We start from the raw sequence: 24430 nt of genomic DNA on the forward strand, positions 1-24430 counted from the left end.
TACTCTAGCACTGAGCTATACTCTTAGCTCATTCAAGAAGAATCTGAAAGAAGGAAAATGGCAGGGAATTTCCAAAAGGGGTGGCAGGGAGAGAGAGTAGAGGTGTTAAGAAACAAACTTTGGAGGATATCATAGGAAGGGATATGATGGAAGAGGTTAGATAGAGGAAAAGGGAGATAACGCTAGGGTTCCAAAGAAGAACATACCCCATTTTCTCCTTACCCAGTCTTGGCAAAGTTGGTCCAGTAGGTCATGACAACAGCACTAAGCATCACATCGTTCTTGGAGAAGTTGCAGGGGAAGAGGTCAGTAGGGCCTACCATAGGGACACCAAAAACGTAGGGTACTTCATCCCCATGAGCTGCATCTGACCAGGCAGGCTTCATGAGGCTCTGGCAGTGATGATAGAAGGCGTAGAAGTAGGTAGGTGAGCCATAGCGGGCGTGCAGATCAGCTGTTACCACTGACGGCTCCACCCACTGGTGATCAGTAAAGAGTGCCACCAGTGTTTTACGACGGGTCTCAGGGTTGTCACGGTCTGCCCAGTCTGTGTACATGAACTTGATGGTCTCCCGCAGGGTATCCTTACCCTCAGGATAGCCATATAGATTGTCCACAAAGTTGGAGACAGAATAGTCAAAATCAGTGCCAGAGACACCATCCTCAGGGTCAACCACCCCTTCCACAAACTTGAGACCCTCGCCTTGGTTGACACCCAGCATGATGTCATAATTGAGGAACTCTCCCTGTTCCATTAGAATCTCAGGATCATCAGGAATGACATCACCATCAATCACAGGGCCAAAGGCCACATGGTAGCGAGCTGGCTGTATGTCTTGCTCTACCAGCTCCTTGGCACTCTTTTGCCGAAGACAGTCCACCATATCCACGGTGTCCAGCACGTTACAGCCCACTTTGTCTGCCAGAAGGCTGGTATACTTCACTGGCTGGTAGTTCACAGCCCAGCTGGACAGAGCAGAGCCACTTTGGATGATGGCCCTCTGAAAAAGCCCTATGGAAAATAAACGGCAGTGGGTCAGGTCTGTACTGTCATATGTGGTCATAAAACACCTTATTCTTTTGTCACTAAGGCTGCCCTATGTTGTGGACAGGCTAAGAAAGAGAAACAAGTCTTTGGCAGGGGGATGACTGGCTAGGATCACCATTGGCAGGCCCCTTCCTTGACTGATCTCCTCCTTCGTTCCTCTACTGCTTCCCTATTCTGGTGCAATGGTCAGTAACTTGGGGGTTAAGGAAATGACAGTGATAAGTAACCCTTTGGTTCCCAGACATGAGCCTCCTTATGCTCCCTCTCTTTATCATCCCTTGTCTCTCCCTCTTGCTTCCTGCCCAGCTGGGCACAGCTCTGTGCCAGCGCACCACCAGGGAGCTGGCGCTGACACCACAAAGGGGTCTTTTTCATGAGAGATGAGAAATGCAGGCAGGAGAGAGCCCCATATTCTGGGAATTTTGGGGAAGGATCTCAAGGGCAAAGGCCTTAAGGTCTGAAAGCTTCCCCAGCACATTTCTCCCAGTCTGGAGTGACTGCAGAAACTTCCCATTTGCTGAAGCCATTAACAACACATGCAAATTTCTTGCAAGCACAGAGGATCCCTATCCTCTAAGCTGCAAAAGAAGCAGGTTCTCCCCCACCCAAAAGAGGGTTATAATTCTCCACAGTCTGAATATGCAAGGGAGTTCTGTGAACATGAACTTGAATATCAGAAAACGGATATTCCAAAGATAATTTGGCCCGTAGGAACACAATTTCACTGCTCCAGCAGAAAGGCAGTTGATGTAGCAGAAAGGAAGGGAAAAAAATACAGATTGCGACTTAAGAGAACCTATTTTTTTCTAGATGATTCTCCATGAGACAATTATAGAAAGGCACAGAGAACTATTTTTTTTTTTTTTGCAGTGCTGGGGATGGAACTCAAGGCCTCACACATGCTAGGCAAGTAAGTGTTCTGCTATTGAGCCATACCCCCAGCCCAAGAAAACAACTCTTTAAATAAGACAGTTCTCCAGAGACACAAGTACCATTCCAGGTAAGGTCATTTCCTCTTAGAAGAGTCCCAATGAGAAGAGGCCCCTGGCCTCTCTTCAGGTACAAGGACACTCACACTCGAATCACTTTGCCCTCCTTTGGGGAAAAAGAGAGGGATCTATATTCCCACTACCGCCAACTAGAAACACATTCTCTGTTTCTCTTTGCTGGAGATGGAATGCAAGGCCTTAGGGATGCTAGGCAACCACCACCTCTGAGCTACTCCCAAGCCACCATGCCCTCTCTTTAGAGGGTAAAAATCCCACCTTAGTCTTCCCTCACTAAGGTAGTCTCTGGAGAGGCAGAGACAGAAGTTCTAGGTCAGAGAAGGTGATTCTTCTCTCTCAGAAAGACAGACCTTCTTCAAAGAGAGATGCCAGTCTTCTTGTGAGAATAACACTAATTATAGGGTCAATTTCAATGAAATTTCAACTCAATTCATTCAGATTTCCTTACTTCAGAAAAGAACACTTATTCCAGGAAGATCTTTTCTTCATTAGAGGCTCAGCTTTCGCTAGGTGCTTATGGCTCACACCTATACTAGCTGTTCAGGAGGCTGGATCTGAGGATCATGGTTCAAAGCCAGTCCAGGCAGGAAAGTCTGTGAGACTTTTAATTAACCATCAAAAACCTGGAAGTGAAGCTGTGGCTCAAGTGGTAGAGTATTTGTCTTGAGCAAAACAAGCTCAGGGAGAGGAACCAGGTGTTGAGTTCCCAAGATTAGAGTGTGCATGCACCTACACACACACACACACACACTCTCTCTCTCTCTCACACACACACACACAGAGCTCATCTTTAGCCTGACACTAGTGGTTTATGCTCATAATTCTAGCTGCTTGGGAGGCTGACATCTGATGGCTATGGTTTGAAGCCAGCGTGGGCAGGAAAGCCTGTGAGACACATGTCCAATTAACCACCCAAAAGCCAGAAGTGGAACTGTGGTTCAAATGGTAGGGTACTAGTCTTAAGCAAAAGAGCTCAAGGACAGCACCCAGGCTCCAAGTTTAAGCCCTAGAACCTGCAAACAAGAAAAATGTTTCTCCTTAGTAGTTCCCATTCCTCTCTCTCTATCTCTCTGACATACATACACACACACACACACACACACACACACACACACACACACGCTCAGCTTTGCCTTTCAGAGACAGAATCTTCTGTATATTTTAGAGATGGAGAGAACATTCCCTTGCTAAAGGACGAAGATTGTGTTCCACCTCTTGGAACTAGCTTAGGGGCCTACCACTGGAGAGAGGCTAAAAAATGAGTCACCCTTCCATGGGTTGTGATCCCAGGAAGAGGTCACTCAACAACAGACCACTGTCCATCAGAAGAAACCCATCTCCCAGCACCCAGATTCTCACTTTGGACCTACCTCCTGCTCAAGTTCATTTCCTCTCTTGTACAGACTTGTTCTTTGAGAGAAAGGCAGACAAGGAGTGTTTTTTACACCTAGAAACCAATTTCCACCCTTAGATCTCATCTCTGAGGTAACATGTATTTCCCATACTGAAAGATTTCCCCTGCCAAAAAAGAACTACTGTTCCTTCAGAGAGAAGTATTCTACTCCCATGCTGCCAATGAAGACTCCCATGCCACAAGGAGTAGCTTACTCTTCTAAGGTGTAAATGGGATTCTCTCCTTCTCTCTCACAGTTGGAGACACACTTCATCTCCCAATGAAACATTTCCTTTCCATTTCTTCCTGAAGGGCTAGCCAGTTGGTGGAGGACAACTGACTGACTTCTTGTTCTGTTCCTAGGACATGGAGATGGGCATTCTAGAGCCTAGAGGGCCCTGGCACTCAAGGTGCCCAGCAAGCACAGTGTGTGTCTCTCCAGGAGCTACTCACCCTCAGAATGATGTGACAGTGTGAGGAGGCTGACACAGGACGCACCGATGCCCGAGCCAAAGACAGTAATACGGCGGGGATCTCCTCCAAAGAAGGCAATATTCTCGCTCACCCACCGGAGGGCTTGGATTTGGTCAAGAAGCCCATAGTTGCCCTTGGCAGCCTGATCTCCAGTACTCAGGAAACCTAGATTCAACAAACAGCATGAACACAGTGAAGGCAAGGGGATAGAGGATTTGGCTGAGGATACAGATAGGAGTTGGGGGGTGAGTTGTGACAGAGTATGGGCATGTGGCCATGCAGCTCTTCCCATCTTGCTAACTTAAACCCCAACTTCTTCCTGGGAGGTTCAGCCTCATGAATATAGACAGTGTTGACTCCCTGCTTTCCACTCTGATCCAGTTTGCAAGAAGGCCTAACACAACACTTGAAGTGGCTGCTTCCTTTAGGTGGGAGAGTTCAACCCTAGAACCTGCAAGTGGTCAGAACTCTACATCTTCTGCCCAGACATGCTTTCAATGGACATGACCCTAAACATCTGGCAAGGTACAGTGGAAAAAGCAGAAGACCCTGCAGTCAGATGATCCTTGATTTGGATCCAAATGACATGGCCTTGGGAAACTTGTTTAAAATCTCTGGGCCACAGTTTTTGCTCCTGTACAATTAGATTTTATTTTGCCAGTCCTGGGGCTTGGACTCAGGGCTTGTGCACTGTCCCTGGCTTCTTTTGCTCAAGGCTAGCTCTCTACCACTTGAGCCACAGTGGCACTTCTGGTCTTTTCTGTTTATGTGGTGCTCAGAAATTGAACCCAAGGCTTCATGCATGCTAGGCAAGCACTCTACCACTAAGCCACATTCCCAGCCCCTACAATTAGATTTAAAAAAATACCTCAGAGAGTTTTAAGAAGGATAAAATGGGTACAAACCCAGCATGACATAGTTATTTTTAGTTACTTCTTTTCCCTTCCTTCTCTGTAAAGGAAGATTCCTTTTTTTTTTTTTCTTTTTGTGTCGAACTCAGGGCCTGGGTGCTGTCCCTGAGATTTTTTTTTGCTTCGCCTTATTTATTTATTTTATTTTTTCCCTTTAGTGTCAAAGTGAAGTATAGAGGGGTTACAGTTTCATATGTAAGGCAGTGAGTACATTTCTTGTTCAACTTGTTACCTCCTCCCTCATTTTTCCCCCACCTTCCCCTCCTCCTTTCCCTGAGATTTTTGCTTAAGGCTAGCCCTCTACCACTTGAGCCACAGCTCCATTTCCAGCTTTTGTGTGGTTAATTGGAGATAGGAGTCTCACAGGATTTCCTGCCCAGGCTGGCTTCAAACTGCAATCGTCAGATGTCAGCCTCCTGAGTAGCTAGGCTTACAGCCACCAGCACTGAGGAGGTAAAGATTCTAAAAGGCAATAAGCTCTAAACTCTCACAGTCCTTCTCACACAAATCAGTTCATCCCCACATCTTTGCAGGACCTTGGATGGTCCCCTTCCCTTCATTCTCAGGATAGGTCCTCATTTCCCTTCCTCCAACACTAATGAATCAGAAACTCTGAGGATGGGTTCCAGTAATCTACAATTTTAACAAGCTCTCCAGGTGATGGTGATGCTTGCTAAAGTTGAGAAGCCATTGGGTTAGACCATCTTTTTCATCTGGTGGAAAAATGAAGAAGTCAGTGCAGTGCTGTTACCACAGAAACAGGTCTTCCCGCCCACCCACTGGGATTTGCTGCTGAGGAGACATGTCACCATGGAGACTACCTTCCCACCCACCTGCTGGGATTTGCTGCCACGCAGACTTGTTACCATGGAGACTACCTTCCCGCCCACCTGCTGGCTATCCCACAGAGATGTCCTATATTTCCCGCCCCCCTCCACCTGCTTCCATTTTAGACTGATCTGGCTGCCTTGTTTCATTTCTTTTCCCTGATCCTTAGAAGGCTGTCTTCTTCTGTCCTAGGCTTCTGGACGAGTCCTTTCCAGGTAGGTAATTGCAGTGCTCCAGCACACTGAACACTCACATGTGGATTAGTATCCTTTGAGTCCACCATTAAAAGCTCATTCACAGCACCCGGAATCAACTTAGTGCAAAACCATCTTGGAGAAGGCACTCACAATTCAGAGAGCCGTCTTGCAGTCCTGGTGGTCCTTGGGCAGAGGCTGAATTCAAATAGACTCAAGTAGGCCCAAGACCTGATCACTGCCTTTTTAATCTTTCTGTATCCTCTTTGCCTCTTCAAGTGTGTTATTAATTTACCTTTGGTACAATTAAGTATGGAAAGTACTTAGTTATTCCTCCTAGGATCTCATCTAAAGTCCTCTTTAGCCATAGGTTCCAGATGAGGAAAGGAAAAGGGATTGGAAAAAGTCTGAGCAAGGATGACTGGAAAAATTCAACTAAAATTTGCACTATTCCTTAAGGAAACTAAAGCTGCTCCTATAAATCTTTAAAAATCTATGCAGCTCTAGACCAAATTCAGTTGCCTACTACCCCTTGAAACCCTGTGGCAAAAATCACTATGTATTTCTCTTAATCTTCCTTCCCTCTGTCTCCTTCCCTCATATTCTCTTTTCCTTTTCTCTTACTTAGGCAATAGCAGACTTGGATTCAGCCTTCACCAGTTTCATTTCACATTCAGTGAAATGTGTCAAAGATGTCAGTCCTAATCAGTAGGAAATCCTGCATTTGGATGTGGAAGATTTCTCCAACATGAACCAATTTCCTGGGTTAGAGAACAAAGGCCTGAAAACTGGGTGGATGGTTTGACTGTACCTTTGCTCCCTCAGACCCCATGAGCTTCCAGAAAGGGGGCACTGAAGCATGTGGATGGTGCCCTGTCAATGATCCCTAACACAAGAATTCTGCTTCAAGAACTATTACCTAGCAAGGCACCAGTGGCCCATGCCTCTAATTCTAGCTATGCAGGAGACTGAAATCTAATTATCATGGTTCAAAGTCAGCCCAGGCAGAAGAGTCCATGAGACCCTTATCTCCAACTAACCAGAAAAAAACACCTGTAAGTGGGGCTGTAGCTCAAGTGGTGGAGCACCAGCCTTAATCAAAAGAGCTGAGAGAAAGTGCTCTGTCCCTAAGTTCAGGCCCTAGTACACACAAAAAATAACTACATCCAAATGGGGTCAAGAGATATGGTGAGCATGATCCACTAGGAACACACACAATCCGATGGTTTGGGATATCAGCCACTTGCTCCATTTCCCAGTATACTGACCACCCCTAAAAACCACAAGACAATAGAGGCTAAAATACCCAGTGTCAGACATAAAATGTCTGAATAAATCTAAGTCAGCTTCCCTGGGTCTAAGTTGACACTGTGGTACCTAGTAAGCTGCTTATCAAAAAGAAGATGGGACAGGGGCTGGAAATATGGCCTAGTGGCAACAGTACATGCCTGGTATACATGAAGCCCAGGGTTCAATTTCCCAGCACCACATATATAGAAAATGGCCAGAAGTGGCGCTGTGGCTCAAGTGGCAGAGTGCTAGCCTTGAGCAAAAAGAAGCCAGGGACAGTGCTCAGGCCCTGAGTCCAAGGCCCAGGACTGGCAAAAAAAAAAAAAAAGATGGGACAATCTGGCAGATTGTACCTAAATCAGATATTTGTGTCACACAATATCACTGGATATTGACTAGGTTTTTTTTGCTTACCTGGAGGGTACCCCATCATGGATCTAGGATTAAGTTAATTTTGAAACCTAGAATAAAATGTGGCAAGTCCCTAGTTCCTCAGTCCCAGGAATATCCTCATCCTTCTGGAGACGTTTTCTTTTGTTGGCCTCAAGCCCAGTGGGGGTTTCTGAAATAGTAGCTACCCCTCTGCCAGAGACTAGACTGTGATATTCGCAATATACACGAACCAACCAAGATGTCTAGAGAAGCTCCTTAGTAATGAACTGTCTGTTGTTTCAGTGCTCAGGAGAAGCTGATGGGAATGAGGGTGACTGATGCATGTCATTTGGGTCCAAAACTGGCCACCTGGGGCTGGGGATATGGCCTAGTGGCAAGAGTGCCTGCCTCATATACATGAGGCCCTGGGTTCGATTCCCCAGCACCATATATACAGAAAATGGCCAGAAGTGGCGCTGTGGCTCAAGTGGCAGAGTGCTAGCCTTGAGCAAAAAGAAGCCAGGGACAGTGCTCAGGCCCTGAGTCCAAGCCCCAGGACTGGAAAAAAAAAAGAAAGAAAGAAAACTGGCCACCTGTTCTATGATGCTTTGGAAAACAAAAATGACTGAACCTCTGCTACACAGTAAAGTCCTCAGGCATCAGGGACAAACCCATGTTCTATGTCTGGTGCCAAAAGACAAAAAATATATCTTATATGTACCCAGAATGCAACCAGTGGCTTATTGATTGTATTTGTATGCCAGAACAGGAACTGAAAGGTACACCAGAAGTAGTGGGGAACTTCTGACCAAATCTCATTATAACTCCTTCTGAGTGTGGAATAATGTTATATGGATCATCAAAGAATGCTTAAGCCTCAAGAATAATATTCTGGTCACAGCCCTCCTTCCCCAAGGCACTGTTCTGATTACCCAAATGAAAGGAGGCTATAAAAGAATTTTCTTAGTATGAGCTTCATGGATGAACTTGAAACTTATGGTGAAATTCTTTTTAAATTCTGCTGTTTCCTGGGGTTTGAACTCAGGGCCTGGGTACTGTCCCTGGGCTTTTATGCTCTAGGTTAGTGCTCTACCCCTTGAGCCACAGCTCCACTCCTGGCCTTTTATTGTTGTTTTGGGTTTGAGACTGGCACTCAAACTCAGTGCCTGACCCTTTTGCTCACTGGCTATCATTCTACCAACTGAGCCATGCCTCCAACCCCAACCTGGATTTTTTGGTAGTTAATTGGAGATCAGGTCTCATGGTCTTTCCTGCTCAGGCTGGCTTCAAACTGTGAGCCTCAGATTTCAGCCTCCTGCCCTATACTGCGATTACAGTGGTGAGCCATCAGTGCCTGGCTTGAACTTCTGCTTTTGAGTGTGTATCAGCCAGTACTGAGGCTTGAACTCAGGGCCTTGTGTTCCTTGTGGTTCCTGGTTCCTGTGTGGCTTTTTCACTCAAGGCTGACACTCTGCCACACCTCTACTTTCATGAAGTTCTTCTTTTTTTTTTTTTTTTTGGTATGTGCTAGAACCCGGGGCCTTGTTCATGCTAGACAAGTGCTCTACCATTAAGCTATATTCCCAGCCCCGTGAAGTTTTTTCTATATGTGCTGTGTGTGTGTGTGTGTGTGTGTGTGTGTGTGTGTGTGTGTTTGTGTGTGATTCTGAGGGAGAGTTCATAGCATTCATTAGAATCTCACAAGAGTCCCCACAAAGTTAAAAACTATTGATATAGAAACTTAAGAATCAGAGCACTTGGAAGAGTTGTGAAGTAACTAGCAAAGGAAGATATCATTTACTGTGATCCTGTGTAACAACCTTCTGTATAGCCTACAACTCTCAAAGGACACTGGAGTCCTCAAAACCTACTGCAATCACAGCTCTCTTCTGTCTTCTCTGTGATTCATTTCCCCAATAGTGCCCTCAACCTGTTTGCTCTCCCCAGTCCTTTTCCTTTCCTTTTTTTTTGTTTTTGTTTTTTGCCAGTCCTGGGGCTTGAACTCAGGGCCTGAGCACTGTCCCTGGCTTCTTTTTGCTCAAGGCTAGCGCTCTACCACTTAAGCCACAGGGCCACTTCCGGCTTTTTCTATATATGTGGTGCTGAGGAATCGAACCCAGAGCTACACGTATACAAGGTGAGCACTTTACCATTAGGCCATATTCCCAGCCCTCCCTTTTTTTTTTTTTTTGGTTGGTCATGGGGCTTGAACTTGGGCCCTGGGCACTGTCCCTGAGCTCTTTCGCTCAAGGCTAGCACTCTACCACTTTGAGCCACAGCTCCACTTCCTGTTTTGTGATAGTTAATTCGAGATAAAGGTCTAAGGTACTTTCTTGCTCTGTCAGGCACTGAACTGGGATCTTCAGATCTCTGCCTCTTGAGTAGCTAGGATTATAGGCGTGAGCCACCAGTGCCCAGCCCTTTTCTTCTTTTCCTCACTTTCCTTTATTTTTCTGTTCTACTCTTTCCCTCCATTCCTAGCTAGTCTGACAATATGGAGCTGGTGCATATTAGAATTCTCTACAGAGAATATATACATTCTAGTAAACTTTATAGATGGATCTTTGTGTTGATAATTTGCAAAAGCAGCTGACTGGATTATTTTCTATTACTTTAAGATATTACCAGACATACTTGTAACCCTCCATCAAGTGCTGTGTATGGTGTCTATATATCTGCTTAGGATCATGTCTACACATTCATTGCTGTTTAGGAATTGTGTGGCCCTAGTGTGTGTACTTATAGTCATCTTCATGGTACCTTGACCTTCAGATCCCCTTTCTCAACAAGACCAAGATGCTTACAAGAGCCCTGTCATGGCCTCTGAGGCAGTGTAATAAGAAAGATGAGGAGAAACAGAAATGTAAAATCCACTACCCTGTGGAAGGATCAAGGTCATTCCCGGCACACTCTGTTCCCAGTGCCCCAGGAGAGACTTTAGGGGATGCAGAAACACTCAGCTTTTCTCAGAAGAATATCATTTCTCCAGTCTGAACCCACAATAAGTTCCTTACTATCCTTTATAATATTAAGGTAAGTCAAGAGGGGACTGCCCACCTGGAAGTGAAATTAGCACCAAGATGTCTGGGCTTGGAACTGGCAAAGCAACATACTCCAGAGCAAATTAAAAATAAGGTTCTATCCCTCCACCAGCCAAGGAGTAAGCAAGATCTAACTGCAGGTTCAGCCCCCAGGCCCACAGACCTGACATATACCTTAGACTCCCACTGGAATTCTGAGGACACAAACCCTCCAGCAAAGAAGTCAGCTTCTTCAGGCTTCTACAGGGGTGCAGAGCCTGGTGAGCCATCTGGAAGGTAGTAAAGCCCTATGTGCTTTGTCACCTTCCCTGAGGCACTTGGTTACCAGAAGACCTTGGCTATGGATAGGCCCTGGAAGTTACTAAGGAAGGTAAAGGGCAGAGAGAGGGAGCCTAGTCACTCAAATGAGCATGTGTATGGCAGAGGGAAATGCTCAGTGTGTGTGTGTGTGTGTGTGTGTGTGTGTGTGTGTGTGTGTGTAGAGGCAGTTGAGGAGTAAATGTGTGAATAGGTGTATGATTGGGTAATAGTGTGAGAGTAGAGATGTATGTGTGGAGAGAATAGCATGTATACATGTATATGTATTTGGGGCATGAAAGTATAAGGAGAAGTAAGGATGTGCTTGGAATAGGGAGGGGTGTGTGTGTGTGTGTGTGTGTGTACAGACGCAGCTCTAGATACATGAAAGTGTGGCGATTCATGGGGTGCGGGGTATATGAGTGGGGTATATATATGCAGAGCATGTGTGGAAAGCATGCTTGTGTGTATTCATGTATATATATGTATGCATGTTGACAAGGGCCTATGGGTATGTGCAGATGTGCAGAGTAGAAGTATGTTTGTAGGGATATGTGGGGGGTGTATAGCTTTGGTTCACATGTGGGATGGACACTTAGGGCATTTTGCATCTAGGGAAGGAGCATACTGGTTTGTGCTTATGTGAGGAAAGGGAGAGGCAGATGTGTGCATGTATGCAGTTATGTGGGTGTGTGGAATGGCCAGAAGTGGAGAAGGCACGAAGAAGGATAGGAGTGTGTATGTGTGGGGTGGGTAGAAGGATATTTATGTACATGTAAAGGAGTTTGGGTGTGGCCGTGGCTGTTCAGGGTATAGGTCTTTGTGGGAGATGTCAGTATGGGGATAGAGGAAAAGTGTGATGTGGGTGAGGAGGGCGTATATGGGTATAGTGCTGTGGGTGAGGAAGAGTATATGAGAATGTGTGTATACATAATACATAAATACATATATGCATGGAAGGTGAGAGAAATCTGTGGGCATGGGGTATGGATGGGGAGTATACAGTATGTGGGTGTGAGGACGGCTATATGTGTGGAGTGTCTATGGATTGGCAGGAGAATGAGTTTATGTGTGAGGGGTCTGCAGTGTGGACCAAGATCTACATGTATGTGTGCTCTGTGAAGGTGAGAGAGAAAGAACTGTAAGGATGGAGAGTGGATGTGTGTGGGCTTAAGGGTGAGTAGGCATGGGTGGACCAGAAGGCATAGTGTATACATATGGGGTGTTTGGGAATGTGAGGCTGGTAATGGGGGTGGGAATAAAGGCAGGATATCAAAAATAAAAATTAATGGACCCTATAAAACTCAGTCAAGCCAAAGTGTGGGAAGAGAGACTTGGCTTGGTACCTAAAGAATTATGTAAAATTTAAATGGAATTTTCAGTAGCATATACCTGGGCCCAAAGAAAGGGCCTAGGAATATGAGGAAGTCCTCATCAGCTGGATAGAGGTGGTGAGAAGCAATCTGTTGATATGGTCCTTAACATCAGCTAGAGAATCGAAGTAACCTGCTTTGAACTCTCCAGTATTCTTTTCTCCCCACTTGAGAAGCCAGGCTTTCTTCTAGGCACCTGGCAGGGAATCATACCTAGCACCCCAACTCGATAGTTGAGGGTGATGACGATGACGTTGCCATAACTGGCGAGGACACTGCCATCAATCATGTTGCCTGTCCCTTCCATGTAAGAGCCTCCGTGGATGTAGACCATGACCGGCTTAGCACCACTGTCCCGGATGTCTGCAAGGAGAAGGGGTGAGACACAGGCTGGATAGAACGCCCTTCCTTCTCCACCCCCACCAGCCCTGGGGGGGCAGGCTTTTGAGCAGTAAAGCTATTCCAGGTGCCAGGACACCACTGCCATCTGAGGGAAGGACTCCTGGGCGGCTTAGCCCAGAGCTTGAGCATTGGCCAGAGTCAGTTGAATTTCAGTGATTTCAAAATGCTTAAATAGAATTTTATTGTTATGATTAAAGTGTTGTACAGAGAGGTTACCATTGTATAAGTCAGGTATTGAAAACAATTCTTTTTTTTTTTTTACAATGGTACCCCTTTCCACCCATTTCCCCCTCATCCCTGCCCATAAGTTGTGTAGTTCATTTTTTACGTAGTGTATAAATACCACAACTGCATTTGTTCACTCTTTCGGTGATGTTTTTAAAGACTCAGGTTTCGAGTGCCTCCCATCTGAAAGTGATCGGGTGGGCCTAATATATACTTAGCTTCAGGTGGGCCCCAGTTGGGCTCTGGGAGGGGGCAGTAGAAAGAGCATGGACTGGTGGTTTCTTAATGGCATCAGGTGAGTCCCTGCCCTGGGCACCCAGGAGTCCTGGGACCTGACATGGCTTTAGAGAGCAGGGTCTGGGGAGCCCTGAAACCTCCAAGACTAGACCAGTTACATGGAAAAATGGCCATTGGCAGGAGTTGCCTCCCCCCAGCCCCCCCAGTGCAGACAGAGACAAGAGGGGTGGGAATAAGGAATGGCACAGGGAGAGAACAAGGAAGGAGGCAGGGAAAGGGAAGTGAATGGCAGAGGTGGGATAGGGGAGCCTTACTGATGTAGTGGCTCAGCCACATGTGCCCATTTGCCTTATTCTCCCTAGGGTGGACTTAAGCAGAAATACTGGGGATGCCGCCCCCAACTAAAAAACAACACAGCTTGCTCCCAGAGAAGATGGATCCTCCCCAGAGGCCATTCATGTGACTGCTCCCAGGCTTGGGCGGCCTCCTATCTGGTGTCAGGCCTGGGGCAGTCCAGGCCTGATCTCAGGCTCTCAGCCTGATCTATAGGCTCTGCCTGTAGCCTGTCAGTCTGTGAGCTGGACTGTCACACCAACCACAGTTCTTCAGTCACCAGTGGGCCCCCTGAGTTGGCTGGCCCCTCCAGGGTGAAGGGGTAGGACCAGGGTGTGGAGGTAGAAGGGGGTGTTCTCTGTGGAACAAACGAACCTGTTACCCCAAGGAAGAAGGCTGGTCCAACCATCACCCAAGGAGCTTATGCTACTGATGGCTATGGTGTCCTGACCTCAGCCTGGCACATTAGCCCACAGACTTTCTGGTCTTGTCCCAAATCTAATGCAGCCCCTGACCCTAAGACCATTTCTCTTTCTGGGAGATGGCTGGGGAGGTGCTAGCCTCAGTCACTGTCTTGTTCCTCCATGGCCGTCCTGCTGGGCCTCTTTCCCAGGAGCCAGGCTCCCCATGAGACCCAAGAGTCTCCTCAACGAAACACCATCCAGTTTTCTTTGTGCTTCTTCCAGCCCTCCCCTGCCCTGCTTCCTCTCCGCACTCCCTGCTGCTCAGTACAGGCAGGTGCCCATGAACCTTAGAAGATGGGGGGAGGGTGGGGGCTGGGGCGAGGGAGATGCCCTCCCCATGGCTCTGCTTGTGGTCCCTGCTCCTGCCAGCCGTGTCCATCACCCTGGAACTCCCAGTGGCCAACAGACCAAAGACGGAGGAACAGCCCAACGGCCTTGTACAGGAACAGAAACACACCAACGGACGGACAGACAGACAGACGGGGCTTCTCCCCATCGAGAAAGGGGAGGGGCTCTGTGCCATGCACCAGCCGCCGCGCCCTGCAGCCCCCAAATACCTTCATCTTCATCCCCGTCATTATCCGCTAAGTCCTCGCCCTGTTTCTTAGCGCCGGATCCTGGGGACCAGACACGGGGAGACACAACAGCACAGAACAGAGAACAAAACAGAGAGAGAATTCAAAAACAGCATGACTGCAGTGTGGCCCAGCAAGCCAGCTCTGGGCCTGGGCCCAGGACAGGCAGGAGGGATGGCAAGAACTGAGGGAATGGGTGGGCTGAGGCTCAGACCTTCATCAGGATGATGGTGTTGCAGGCCTCTGCTGTGCTGGCCTCCCTGCACCTCCCTGCCCCAACCTCCATGTCCCCAGCAGCCCCTCTCAATCAACTCCCTTCCCAGGTAGGAAGGAGGTAGCAGCAGGTGGGCTAGGGCACAGGACCAGAGAACCCACTCAGCAAGGATTCATTCTGGGCAGTGGGGTGGGGGGAGGGACTGCGCAGGTGGACACAGGCAAGTTGAGCTGGAGAGCAGGGGCAGGTTCTGAAGATGAGAGGTGACATTGCCAGTACATGTGGATATCAATATGAGATAACTTAGAGCAGAGACATGTACCAGGGGCCCCAGGCCTGAGCTACTGGGATACAATGCACACACTTGAGCTGGGCCTCAGCTGACCCTGATTCCCACAGGAGAAAATGGGAGATGAAGCTTACTCTCTGGCCTTCATTTGGGGACCCCTATGCTGATTAATGGCAAATGGGGTTCCTGCCCACAGGAACCAGTCTTGAGAGCAGCAAGCATTGCTCTGAGATGTAGAGAGCCAACGGGAAGGGAGGGAAGGAAGAAAGGGGAGAAAGGGATGAAAGAGTAAGAGAGAAAAAGAGAGAAACAAAGAGATAAGGATAATGGCAGTAGTTCCTACCATATATTGAATATTTACCATGTGTCAGACATTCTACTTCTGCCATATTGTTTGATCCTTACACCCAGGGAGGTAGGTATTATCTCTAACCCTGTTTCACTGATGAGGAAACTGAGGTTCAGAGACGTCAAGTGATTTGTCCGAGATCACACAGCTAGGAAGTGCTAGAGGTAAGAAGCAAACCCAGGTCTGCTTGACTCCAAAGTCTATGGTCTTTCCACTGTACCACAACACCTTTTGGGAAGGGGGAAAAGGAAAGGAAGAGGAAGAAGTCTATGAGAGAAGAGGGAGGAGTGTGGATGGGAAGGGAGGAGTAGAGAGGTAAGCAGAGGGGACGAGAGAAAAGAGACTAGAAGGGATAAGAGAGACATTCAGGACCTGGAGTAGGCTGGCATCAATTCTTCCTGTTCTGGGAAGACTAGAAGTGGAACTTGGAATGGCTGTGGAGAAAGAGGACCTACTGCCTGGATGCTCGATCGGATCATGTGTGGCAATGGAGGTGATTCTGCTGGATTCCCAAGCATTACCCTCTGGTGTCCAGGACACCAGATACCCTCAGCCTGGATGAAGCAAATAGCCCTGTGTCTCAGCTGTCTTGAGCTGTGATGACTGGATTTCTTTCTAGCTCTTAATCAGAATAGGAACCACTCCCTTACTACAAAATGGCTTTTCAATCTAAGGCAAGAGCTCAGCTTTGCAGTAGAAACGCCTCCAGCTTCCTGAACTTTCAGTGGCACCTACCGTCTTAAGAGGTTAGTTCAACGCCTGCCAGTGGTACCCTCAGAATCCTGATGGGACCTGGATATCATCACCCACACAGCGGACAGCCCACTGAACTGAAAAGAATCACTCATTCCTGGACATGGATTTTTTTTCTACCTTGATGTGGGTGGGAGTGGAGCAGATCTTCCCCCAGGAAACCCTTTCCTTCCCATCCTTCCTTCAGCCCCACTCTTCTAGTGTCTTTCAGCTGATGCATTGGCCCAACCTCCCTTGCACAGATGCCTTTACTATGGCCCTTGTTGAACAATTCCTTGCTGATCTGGGTCTCACCAGGCACTCACCATCCACAGACACTATGCAAAGCTGCCCAGGCCACCTCTCCAGACCTATGCACATCAAAGCCCTAATGACCTCTGGGTATGGGTCTCCCCAAAGGAGATTATTAAGATTTGTAACTGCTCCATATGGCCAACAGGCTCAGAAGAAGGAACTCATTTGAACAGCTAAATGGCCTTCTCCCAGTCCTGTCCCCATTCCCCACACTAGCCTTGTGGGGCTTGGGGAAACTAGCTGTGGTAGTGTTTGATTGATAGTTTTGCAGTGCTAGAGATTAAACCCAGGGCCTTGCACTCTCTAAGCAAGTGCTCTACTGCTAGAGCCACACTCCTACTCCTTTTGTTTGCCAGTCCTGGGGCTTGGACTCAGGGCCTGAGCACTGTCCCTGGCTTCTTTTTACTCAAGGCTAGCACCCTACCACTTGAGCCACAGCGCCGCTTCTGGCTTTTTCTCTATATGTTGTGCTGAGGAATCGAACCCAGAGCTTCGTGCATGGTAGGCAAGTACTCTACAGCTAAACCACGTTCCCAGCCGCTCCTACTCCTTTTATGAACTGTATTTTTTGTCCTTTCTTTTTTGGTACTGGAGATTGAACCCAGGCCGTTGCACTTGCTAGGCAAGCACTTTGCCACTGAGCTATATTCCAGCCCTCCTACTCCTTTTGCTTTTAGTTTCAGTTTAGTTTTTTTTTTTCTTGGTAGGGTTGCAAACTAACTTTGCTTGAGTGAGCCTTGGGCTGTGATCCTCCTACCTTTGCATCCAGTGTAGCTGGGATTATAGGCAAGGGCTACCATACCTGACTCCACGTGAAGTTTTTTGTTTGTTTTGTGCTGGTACTAGGGCTTGAACTGTGGGACTAGGTACTGTTCTTTAGCCCCTTCCCACACTCCCAGGCTGGTGCTCTACTACTCGAGCCATAGCTTAAATTCCAGGTTTTTGCTGGCTAATTGGAAGTCTCGCAAACTTTGCTACCCAGGCTGGCTTTGAATTGAGATCCTCAGATCTCAGCCACTTGAGTTAGCTAGGATTATAGGCATGAGCCACTGGAGTTTGGCTCCCACATGAGTTTTAATAGACTTGGAGCTTCTTCAAAGCTGGGATTAGCTGTAATTTCTTTCTCTCCTTTTTTTTTTTTTTTGCCAGTTCTGAGCTTGAACTCAGGGCCTGAATGCTGTCCCTGAGCCTCTTTGTGCTCAAGGCTAGCACTCTACCACTTGAACCACTTTTGGCTTTTTCTGTTTATGTGGCACTGAGAAATCAAACCCAGGGCTTTGTGCATGCTAGGCAAGCACTCTACCACTAAGTCACATTCCCAGACTAGCTATAATTTTTAAAAATTTCTTCTGCCTCACATCCCAATAGCACCTAGCCCATGGATTTGATCATCATTCACAACTGTGACTAGTAAACACTCATACTGAGAGGCAGCTTCCAGTCAATTTTGTGGCTAGAGTGTCAGGGCTGCTCTAGACTCTTCCTGGAACTCTGAGATATCGTTAATGGTAATGGCATCTCCTCTCTTCACCCCATGGCACCACAGAACTCACGGAGCATGTTTAAGAGACCCTGTTCTTAAATATATTTATAGATGAATGGAATTTTCAGACCACAGTTGCCTCCTGCTACCTTCTGATGTGGAAGCAGAGGTTCTTAAAGGAAAAGATTGGCCTCAGGTCCCACTGTGAGTTGGAAGCTGAGATGGGACTACATCAAGCTTCATTCCCCGAGACCTGCAATCTTCTGGAAGCACCACAGCACCTTGCATTCAAGTGAAAGTCATTCATGGGCTATCTACTGCACTTGAAGGGAGGGGGGGCTGGGTTGGAGAGGGGCAAAACACTATTCTTAGGGTATCATGTGTCACTCTATGCTCCAATCTGCATCAAAAGTTCCCAGGGCACGTATTTAACACATAAATTCCCTATTTTGCCCCCAGAGGTTCCCCCCGCCCCGTGCTGATACTGGGGCTTGAACTCAGGGTTTTGTGCTCTTTGCTTGGCTTCCCCCCCCCCCCCACACTCAAGGCTGATGCTCTACCACTTGAGCCATGACTTCACTTCTGGCTTTTTACTGGTTCATTGGACATAAAAAGTCCCATGGACTTTTCTGCCCAGGCTAGCTTTGAACTGCAATCCTCAGATCTCAGCCTCCTGTGTAGTTAGGATTACAGGTCTGAGCCACTGGTGCCTAGCAGGATTCTTATTTAGTAGGGATCATTCTGTTCCAGGAATGCTGATGTCCCCACTCTGAGAACATCAAAGGAACAACAAACTCCAAGCTTGCCAAAGGGTTGTAGGGATCAGGTTGTGATTGTCCACCTGTTCCTTAAGCTATTAATGGTTTCAAGTTGGCCCACTCCAGCCCCATCTCACCATTTTTCTTTCAGAGCTGAGAGGGGGGAATGGCCATATGGGAATTGCCTGCATGTGCTACAGTGGAAAGAACATGCCCTGAGGGTCAAGGGGCCCAGGTTTTGGCCCCAGATTGGCCACATAGCAGCAATAGGGCCTTGAGCAGCAACAAGCTACTCCCCTGGGCCCGTTTCCTCATCTGTAAACTTGGGATACTGATCCTTGCCTTATTTGCTTCTCAAGGTACAGGACGGATTTGGAGATAGATATGAGTGCTCTGCAAAAACAAACCAAAATGATATGTGGGCAGGAAGTACCAGTATACAGGGGAACAAATTCCTCTTGGGAAGAGGCTGGAGATCCATGAATTCTGCTACCAGAGTGGCCTGGATCTTTCAGCTAGGATCTGGCCAGAAGCAGGGACTGGATATATATGTGGAAGGAAAAACAGTTTCTGTGTACACATGTTTGTTCTAAGGTTCCAGGGAAAGAGTTGACAAAGTCCAGACTGTCAACCTAGGACAGAGCAGTGTCTTGTGGTATTGCTCCCTATGGGAGAGGGCAGAGTCTCTGACTCTGTTTTGGTTACCTAAAGTTTGTCCTGAGGTGTCACCAGGAGAGCCACTGGCTCTGATTTTGGCACACATGTTAGGATGGAATTGGGAGCTGGGAAGATTGGAGGTAATAGGGCTGCTGCTTCTGCTCTGAACCTGACTTAGGCCACTGAGTCTTCTCTGTAAAGCAGCCAAGGCCCGCTGATGAGGTGGACCTTATGCTTGCTGGCCGCCCCCTGAACCTGGGCTACTTGAAGGAAGGCTGGGTCTTCAGGGACAAGGGCAGGTGGGCAGGCAGCCCTCCCTCTCTCTCTCTCTCCCTCCCCGCCAGCTCGCTACCTACCTCCTTTCCTACAAATTTTCTTGTTGGGCTTTCGGGCGCATTCCTTGGAAATCCGCTTTACTGTAAAATGAATAAAAAACTAAAAAATAACAGGAGGCCTCTGCCCAGGGGCATGCACCCCCCCACCCCCAGATCCCAAGAGCTGAGCTGCTCTGCAGGCGGCACATGGCAGAGAGCCTGTCCCACCATCTCCTTTGTTTCTGTCACTTACCTTAGTGTGACCCCCGCTCCCGCGGGAGGAGGCATCAGCTAGTGAAAGAGGAGGTACCTAAGCTTTGCCCACCAGGCTTTCTTGCCCCCCCACCCCCCCACCACACACACACCCAGCTTGCTCAGCCACACACACACCTACCACCTTTTGAAGCAGGTGGAGTGGCAGTGGGGTGGGGGGTGGGGCCTGGTGGAGCCAGCATCCTCCCGCGGGGCAGCTGCCAGCAGAGACCCATACTCCCCAGGGCACCCCCATCCAGCACTGGACCTAGACCTGTCAAAGCTCCCAGGCCTGGCCAGTCCCCTCCTGGCAACAGTGTCACTCACACATGGGAGCTCAGACAATGCTGGGAGAGGGAAGAACAGGGAGGGGTGGGGGAGGCCAAGCAGAGTGATGGTTAGAAGCAGTTTCACAGACAGACAGACTCATGCTGCAGGGCACACAACCACATGCAAGCAACGAACACAGCAGGGCAGGCGGAAGGCAGGGAGGGTACAACGCCTGGCCACAGCACTCACCATCCTCCGTGGGCACATAGACATTCAGGTAGAGGCAGTCTTCATTAGGCTCCTGGATGTAAGTGGCGACGATATCCAAGTTGGCAGTGAACCAGACGGGCAGCATGACTTCGGGCACAGCTGTGTGGATGTTCTGGGGGCACACTGGGGGAAAGTGTGTGGCGTTCCGAATGCCTGACCACGATGGAGGTGGTTCAGGGGGCAGGAAACGTTTCTCGCCGATCGGGGGAGCTGCGTAGGGCACCCCCAGATATTGGTCCACAGGCCCCAGGATCTCACTGGGCAATGGCACCCGGGCACCCCTTAGCTTCCCAAAGTGAGTATTGACCGTGGGTGCTGGGGTCTGGGTACTGGCCCTCAGCACTAAACTGAGAAACCACAGACTGAGGCACAGGCTCCGGCCAACTGTGGGTGTGGGGCTCAGGGACAGCGAGGGCGGGCCAAGCCGCAGCCACATGTTCCGGGCAGGGGGACTGGCAGGAGAGGCAGACTCCAGGGTCAGTCACAGCATCAGCCCAATAGGCAGCCCCTTCATGGCCACACTGACTTGAACCTCAAAACTGAGCTCTCGGGGGACACCTACAGGTGCCCAGCAACGTAGAGAGCAGGTCGTCCAAGCACCACCGCTTCGAAAGGGGGACTCCCTCAGGGCCAGACAGGCCTGTGAAAAGAGGGAGGCACGTGTCATCTGAGATAGTCCGAGGACTGCAGCTTGGGTTCTGGATGTGGGGGGTGGCCCTGCTGGGCTTCGCCTATTCTCCTGTAGTTGAAGAGGTACCACACACCCAGCCTGTCAGAACCATTCTATGTGCTTGGCCATAGTTGGCAATTCTAAGGGGATAAACAGAGTGACAGTTGTCACCACTCCAAGTTCATAGTCAAGTTCAACTCCACAGCCAGTGGAGTTTGTCAGGGACTTCTGGAGCCATAGTAGCATGGTGTGGTGGGGTTGGGGAGAGCTGGAAATGGAACTCAGGTCCCTGGACATGAGGTGCGAAACACTGAACTGTCTAGCCCCCAAGACCTGGTAACCCCACACAGGGATCTCCATATGAGAAGATGGGAAGGAAGATGGTCAACTCACTCTAGGATGTGAACTCACAAGGGGAGGCAGCAGATAAGCAGTAGATGCCACTGAAACCCGCCTCATCCTCAGTAAGAACAGGGGGCATGACAGCCATTCACTAGAATCCCCAAACCCTCCTGTACCCCTAGCGCACATTGCTCCTCAGCCTTCATGACACCCAGACCCTTAAGCGTTGGTCCTTTCTGCTGCCTGTCTCTTCCTTCACACCAAATGCCAGAACCCATTCTGTGGCACATGCTAGGCATTTTGGGTGCTAGTGCAGTGTAACATAAACAACGGATCATGGGCATACACACTCAAAGACTCATAGGGGAAAAAACACTCACAAAGACTCAAAGAGTGAGAGAGACCAAGCCAGGATCATAGACACTACCATATTCACTCACAGAGACATACATTCCAAACTCACAGAGATCCCCTCATATAGTTCCACATTCTGAGACAGAGCGCTTCACACAGCCAGAGCTTCACAGAATGAAACATTCACACATACACACACACACACACACACACACACACACACACACAGACTTACTGAAACAAAATCACACATACCCGCATAGGTAAATAACCAGACACATGCAGCATAATGGTGACACATAGGTGGAGACAGAAACAGAAATAGCAACACAGACACACAGGCCTTCTGACACAGTTACACAGTCAACACACAGACAGGCACACACACACACACACACATACAGTCCTGAATGGACATCCATGCACGCACATGTGTGCGCGCATACACACACACACACACACATACACACATACATCCAGCAGACACATTTCATTTTCACCCCATTTCTCCCACCTTCTGAGATTGCAGGCCTGCTCCTTTAAGAAGTGGCTGAAGGAGTGGGGGAGGGAGATGGGAACGCCCGCAAACGGCCACCACAAGAGGGGAATGAGAATGTGTGTGTATGAGAGAGAGGGGGAGAGAATGGAGGAAGGAGGAGGAGGAAGAGGAGGAACAAGAAGAAAAAGAGAGAATGGAGGAGAAGGAGGAGGAGGAGGAAGAGGAGGAGGAGGAGGAAGAGGAGGAGGAGGAGGAGGAGGAGGAGGAGGAGGAGGAGGAGGAGGAGGAGGAGGAGGAGGAGGAGGAGGAGGAAGAAGAAGAGGAAGAAGAAGAAGAAGAAGAAGAAGAAGAAGAAGAAGAAGAAGAAGAAGAAGAAGAAGAAGAAGAAGAAGAGGAAGAAGAAGAAGAAGAAGACGACGACGACGACGACGACAGAGAAGAAAGAAACGAGGAAGGCAGACAAAGTGATGAAAAGGGTGGAAGATCAGAGGAAATGGGGAGCTATGTATGGGGGTGCAGATCCCAGACACTGCCCAGAATGCATCCTGCTGGAGGGGAGGAGGGGAAGGGGAAGGAAGGGGTAGGAGTATGGAGGTGGGGCAGGAGGGAGTGGGTGGGTGTGTATATGGGGGGGATAGTCCGCAGCTGAGTTCACACAATCCCCCCATTCACCATCTCCATGGCAACCCTGGGGCACAGACTGCTCATTCACACGGCTTCCCTGCCAGCAACCCCCCCAATTAACCCCTTCGGTGCTGCCCCCACCTCACAAATTCCATTAACCCTTTCAAGATACCTCCTTCTCCAGTAACCCTTTGGTGCCAAATGCCAAATTCCCCTTTGAGTCAATTCCCTGCAGCCCCTCCCCCATAAACACCTAGACAAGCTGACCGACCCCCAAATGCCCTCTGTATCCTAGGACCCATTCTAGGTTCCCAAGGCCAAGATCTACATTCTAGTCCAGCTTGCATTTGGGAGAAGACAACGGGAGGTAGCAATGCTAGGATGAAAACGACATCTGGGGGACTTTAGGGGGGGCAAGAGCTGGTATTGGGGGCAATCAGGCTAGGGGCATTGTGTAGGAATGGAGTACTATTGAGAACTGCAGTGTTGGGGACTATGAGGGTTTGGAACAGTATTGGGGGATGGAGTTGCACTGGAATGGGGAGGATAAAGGCCTCCATTGGGTGGGGGGGGCTGCAGAGTGTGGGGGAAGGAACCTGGCTAGGAGATGCTATGAGGGAAGGGGGATGGGGCTGCACTGCAGGGGAGGGGGGACCAGCAGCATGAGATACAGGAATGGGGCTGGGGGCCCTGGATAGGGGTATTTTGGTGAGCATCCGGGCCGGGCTGTGGAAACCGAGGGACCATGGATGGGAGAATAATAGAGATGCGGGATTTAGGGAGGAGGTAGAAGGGGAAGCGAAGCAAAGGGACATGGACGGGGGTCAGGGGTGCCTAAGGAAAACACAGGCTTGAGAGGAATGGGAGCTACTGGTTGGATGATGGAGGAGCCCGGGATTGGGAGGGGACAGGATTGGGGGGCAAGGTATGGACAGCTAGAAGATGAGAGACCGGGGGCAGGCGGCCTCACCTGTTCCCCGGGCTGCTGCAAGCGACTGAACCGCACCATGGACCACCCATATCGCTTCCAGGCCAAGGGCTCCGCACCCGAATCCCGAGATCAGCTCTCCGGCAGCCTGGCTGCTGTGCCCGCGCACCGAGGGGGCGCGCTGCGCGTGCCCGGACACAGGGGGGGCGCGGTCCCTGCCATTAACTCCTTTTGTGCCAAAGATGGCTCAAGTCCTGGGGCATGGCCCAATTCCCCCCTCATGCTCAGGCACGCTCTGCTCACACGCTTCCTGTCATACATGCACACATGTACACACCTCAGATTGCACCCTATCAAGACAGGTGTTCTTCCAGGGCAGCTAATCTAAATGTTTCTCACAAAGCACGAGACCTTGACACAAAGGGAGAAACTGAGGCACTGCATGCAGAAGCCCCCAATCACACTCTACTGATGTCTCCAGCGCATCCAGCATCCCTCACCTCCTCTTCAGCTGCAGCACTACCCAGGCAGCAACCAGCCATCAATGGCGCCACTGTCATCTGATGCTGTCAATCTCCCAAAGGTCAATGTTGTTTCTCTTGACATGTTTGTTAGGCAGGTCAGATTCAGACTTCAGCATGCCAAG

At 49.1% G+C, this 24430-nt stretch overlaps 1 protein-coding gene across 2 annotated transcripts in view; it reads right to left on the reverse strand.

The window, feature by feature from the left end:
- Nlgn3 (neuroligin 3) overlaps positions 1-23943 on the reverse strand; it is a 27315-nt gene extending 3372 nt beyond the window's left edge. Inside the window, exons 1-7 of one of the 2 annotated variants that reach the window (XM_048335507.1) lie at positions 23827-23922; positions 20347-21007; positions 19618-19677; positions 14447-14506; positions 12442-12591; positions 3902-4087; positions 223-1012 (exon numbers count right to left, since the gene is read on the reverse strand). In XM_048335507.1, coding sequence (XP_048191464.1) covers positions 223-1012; positions 3902-4087; positions 12442-12591; positions 14447-14506; positions 19618-19677; positions 20347-20803 — 1703 coding nt within the window. In that variant the 5' untranslated portion in view covers positions 20804-21007; positions 23827-23922. Of the gene's footprint in view, positions 1-222; positions 1013-3901; positions 4088-12441; positions 12592-14446; positions 14507-19617; positions 19678-20346; positions 21008-23826 lie in introns of both variants that reach the window. The other variant, XM_048335506.1, reaches the window with a different exon arrangement.
- Positions 23944-24430: the final 487 nt, after the last annotated feature.

This window comes from Perognathus longimembris, chromosome 28, assembly GCF_023159225.1.
Source record: "Perognathus longimembris pacificus isolate PPM17 chromosome 28, ASM2315922v1, whole genome shotgun sequence".
NCBI classification, from domain to species: domain Eukaryota; kingdom Metazoa; phylum Chordata; class Mammalia; order Rodentia; family Heteromyidae; genus Perognathus; species Perognathus longimembris.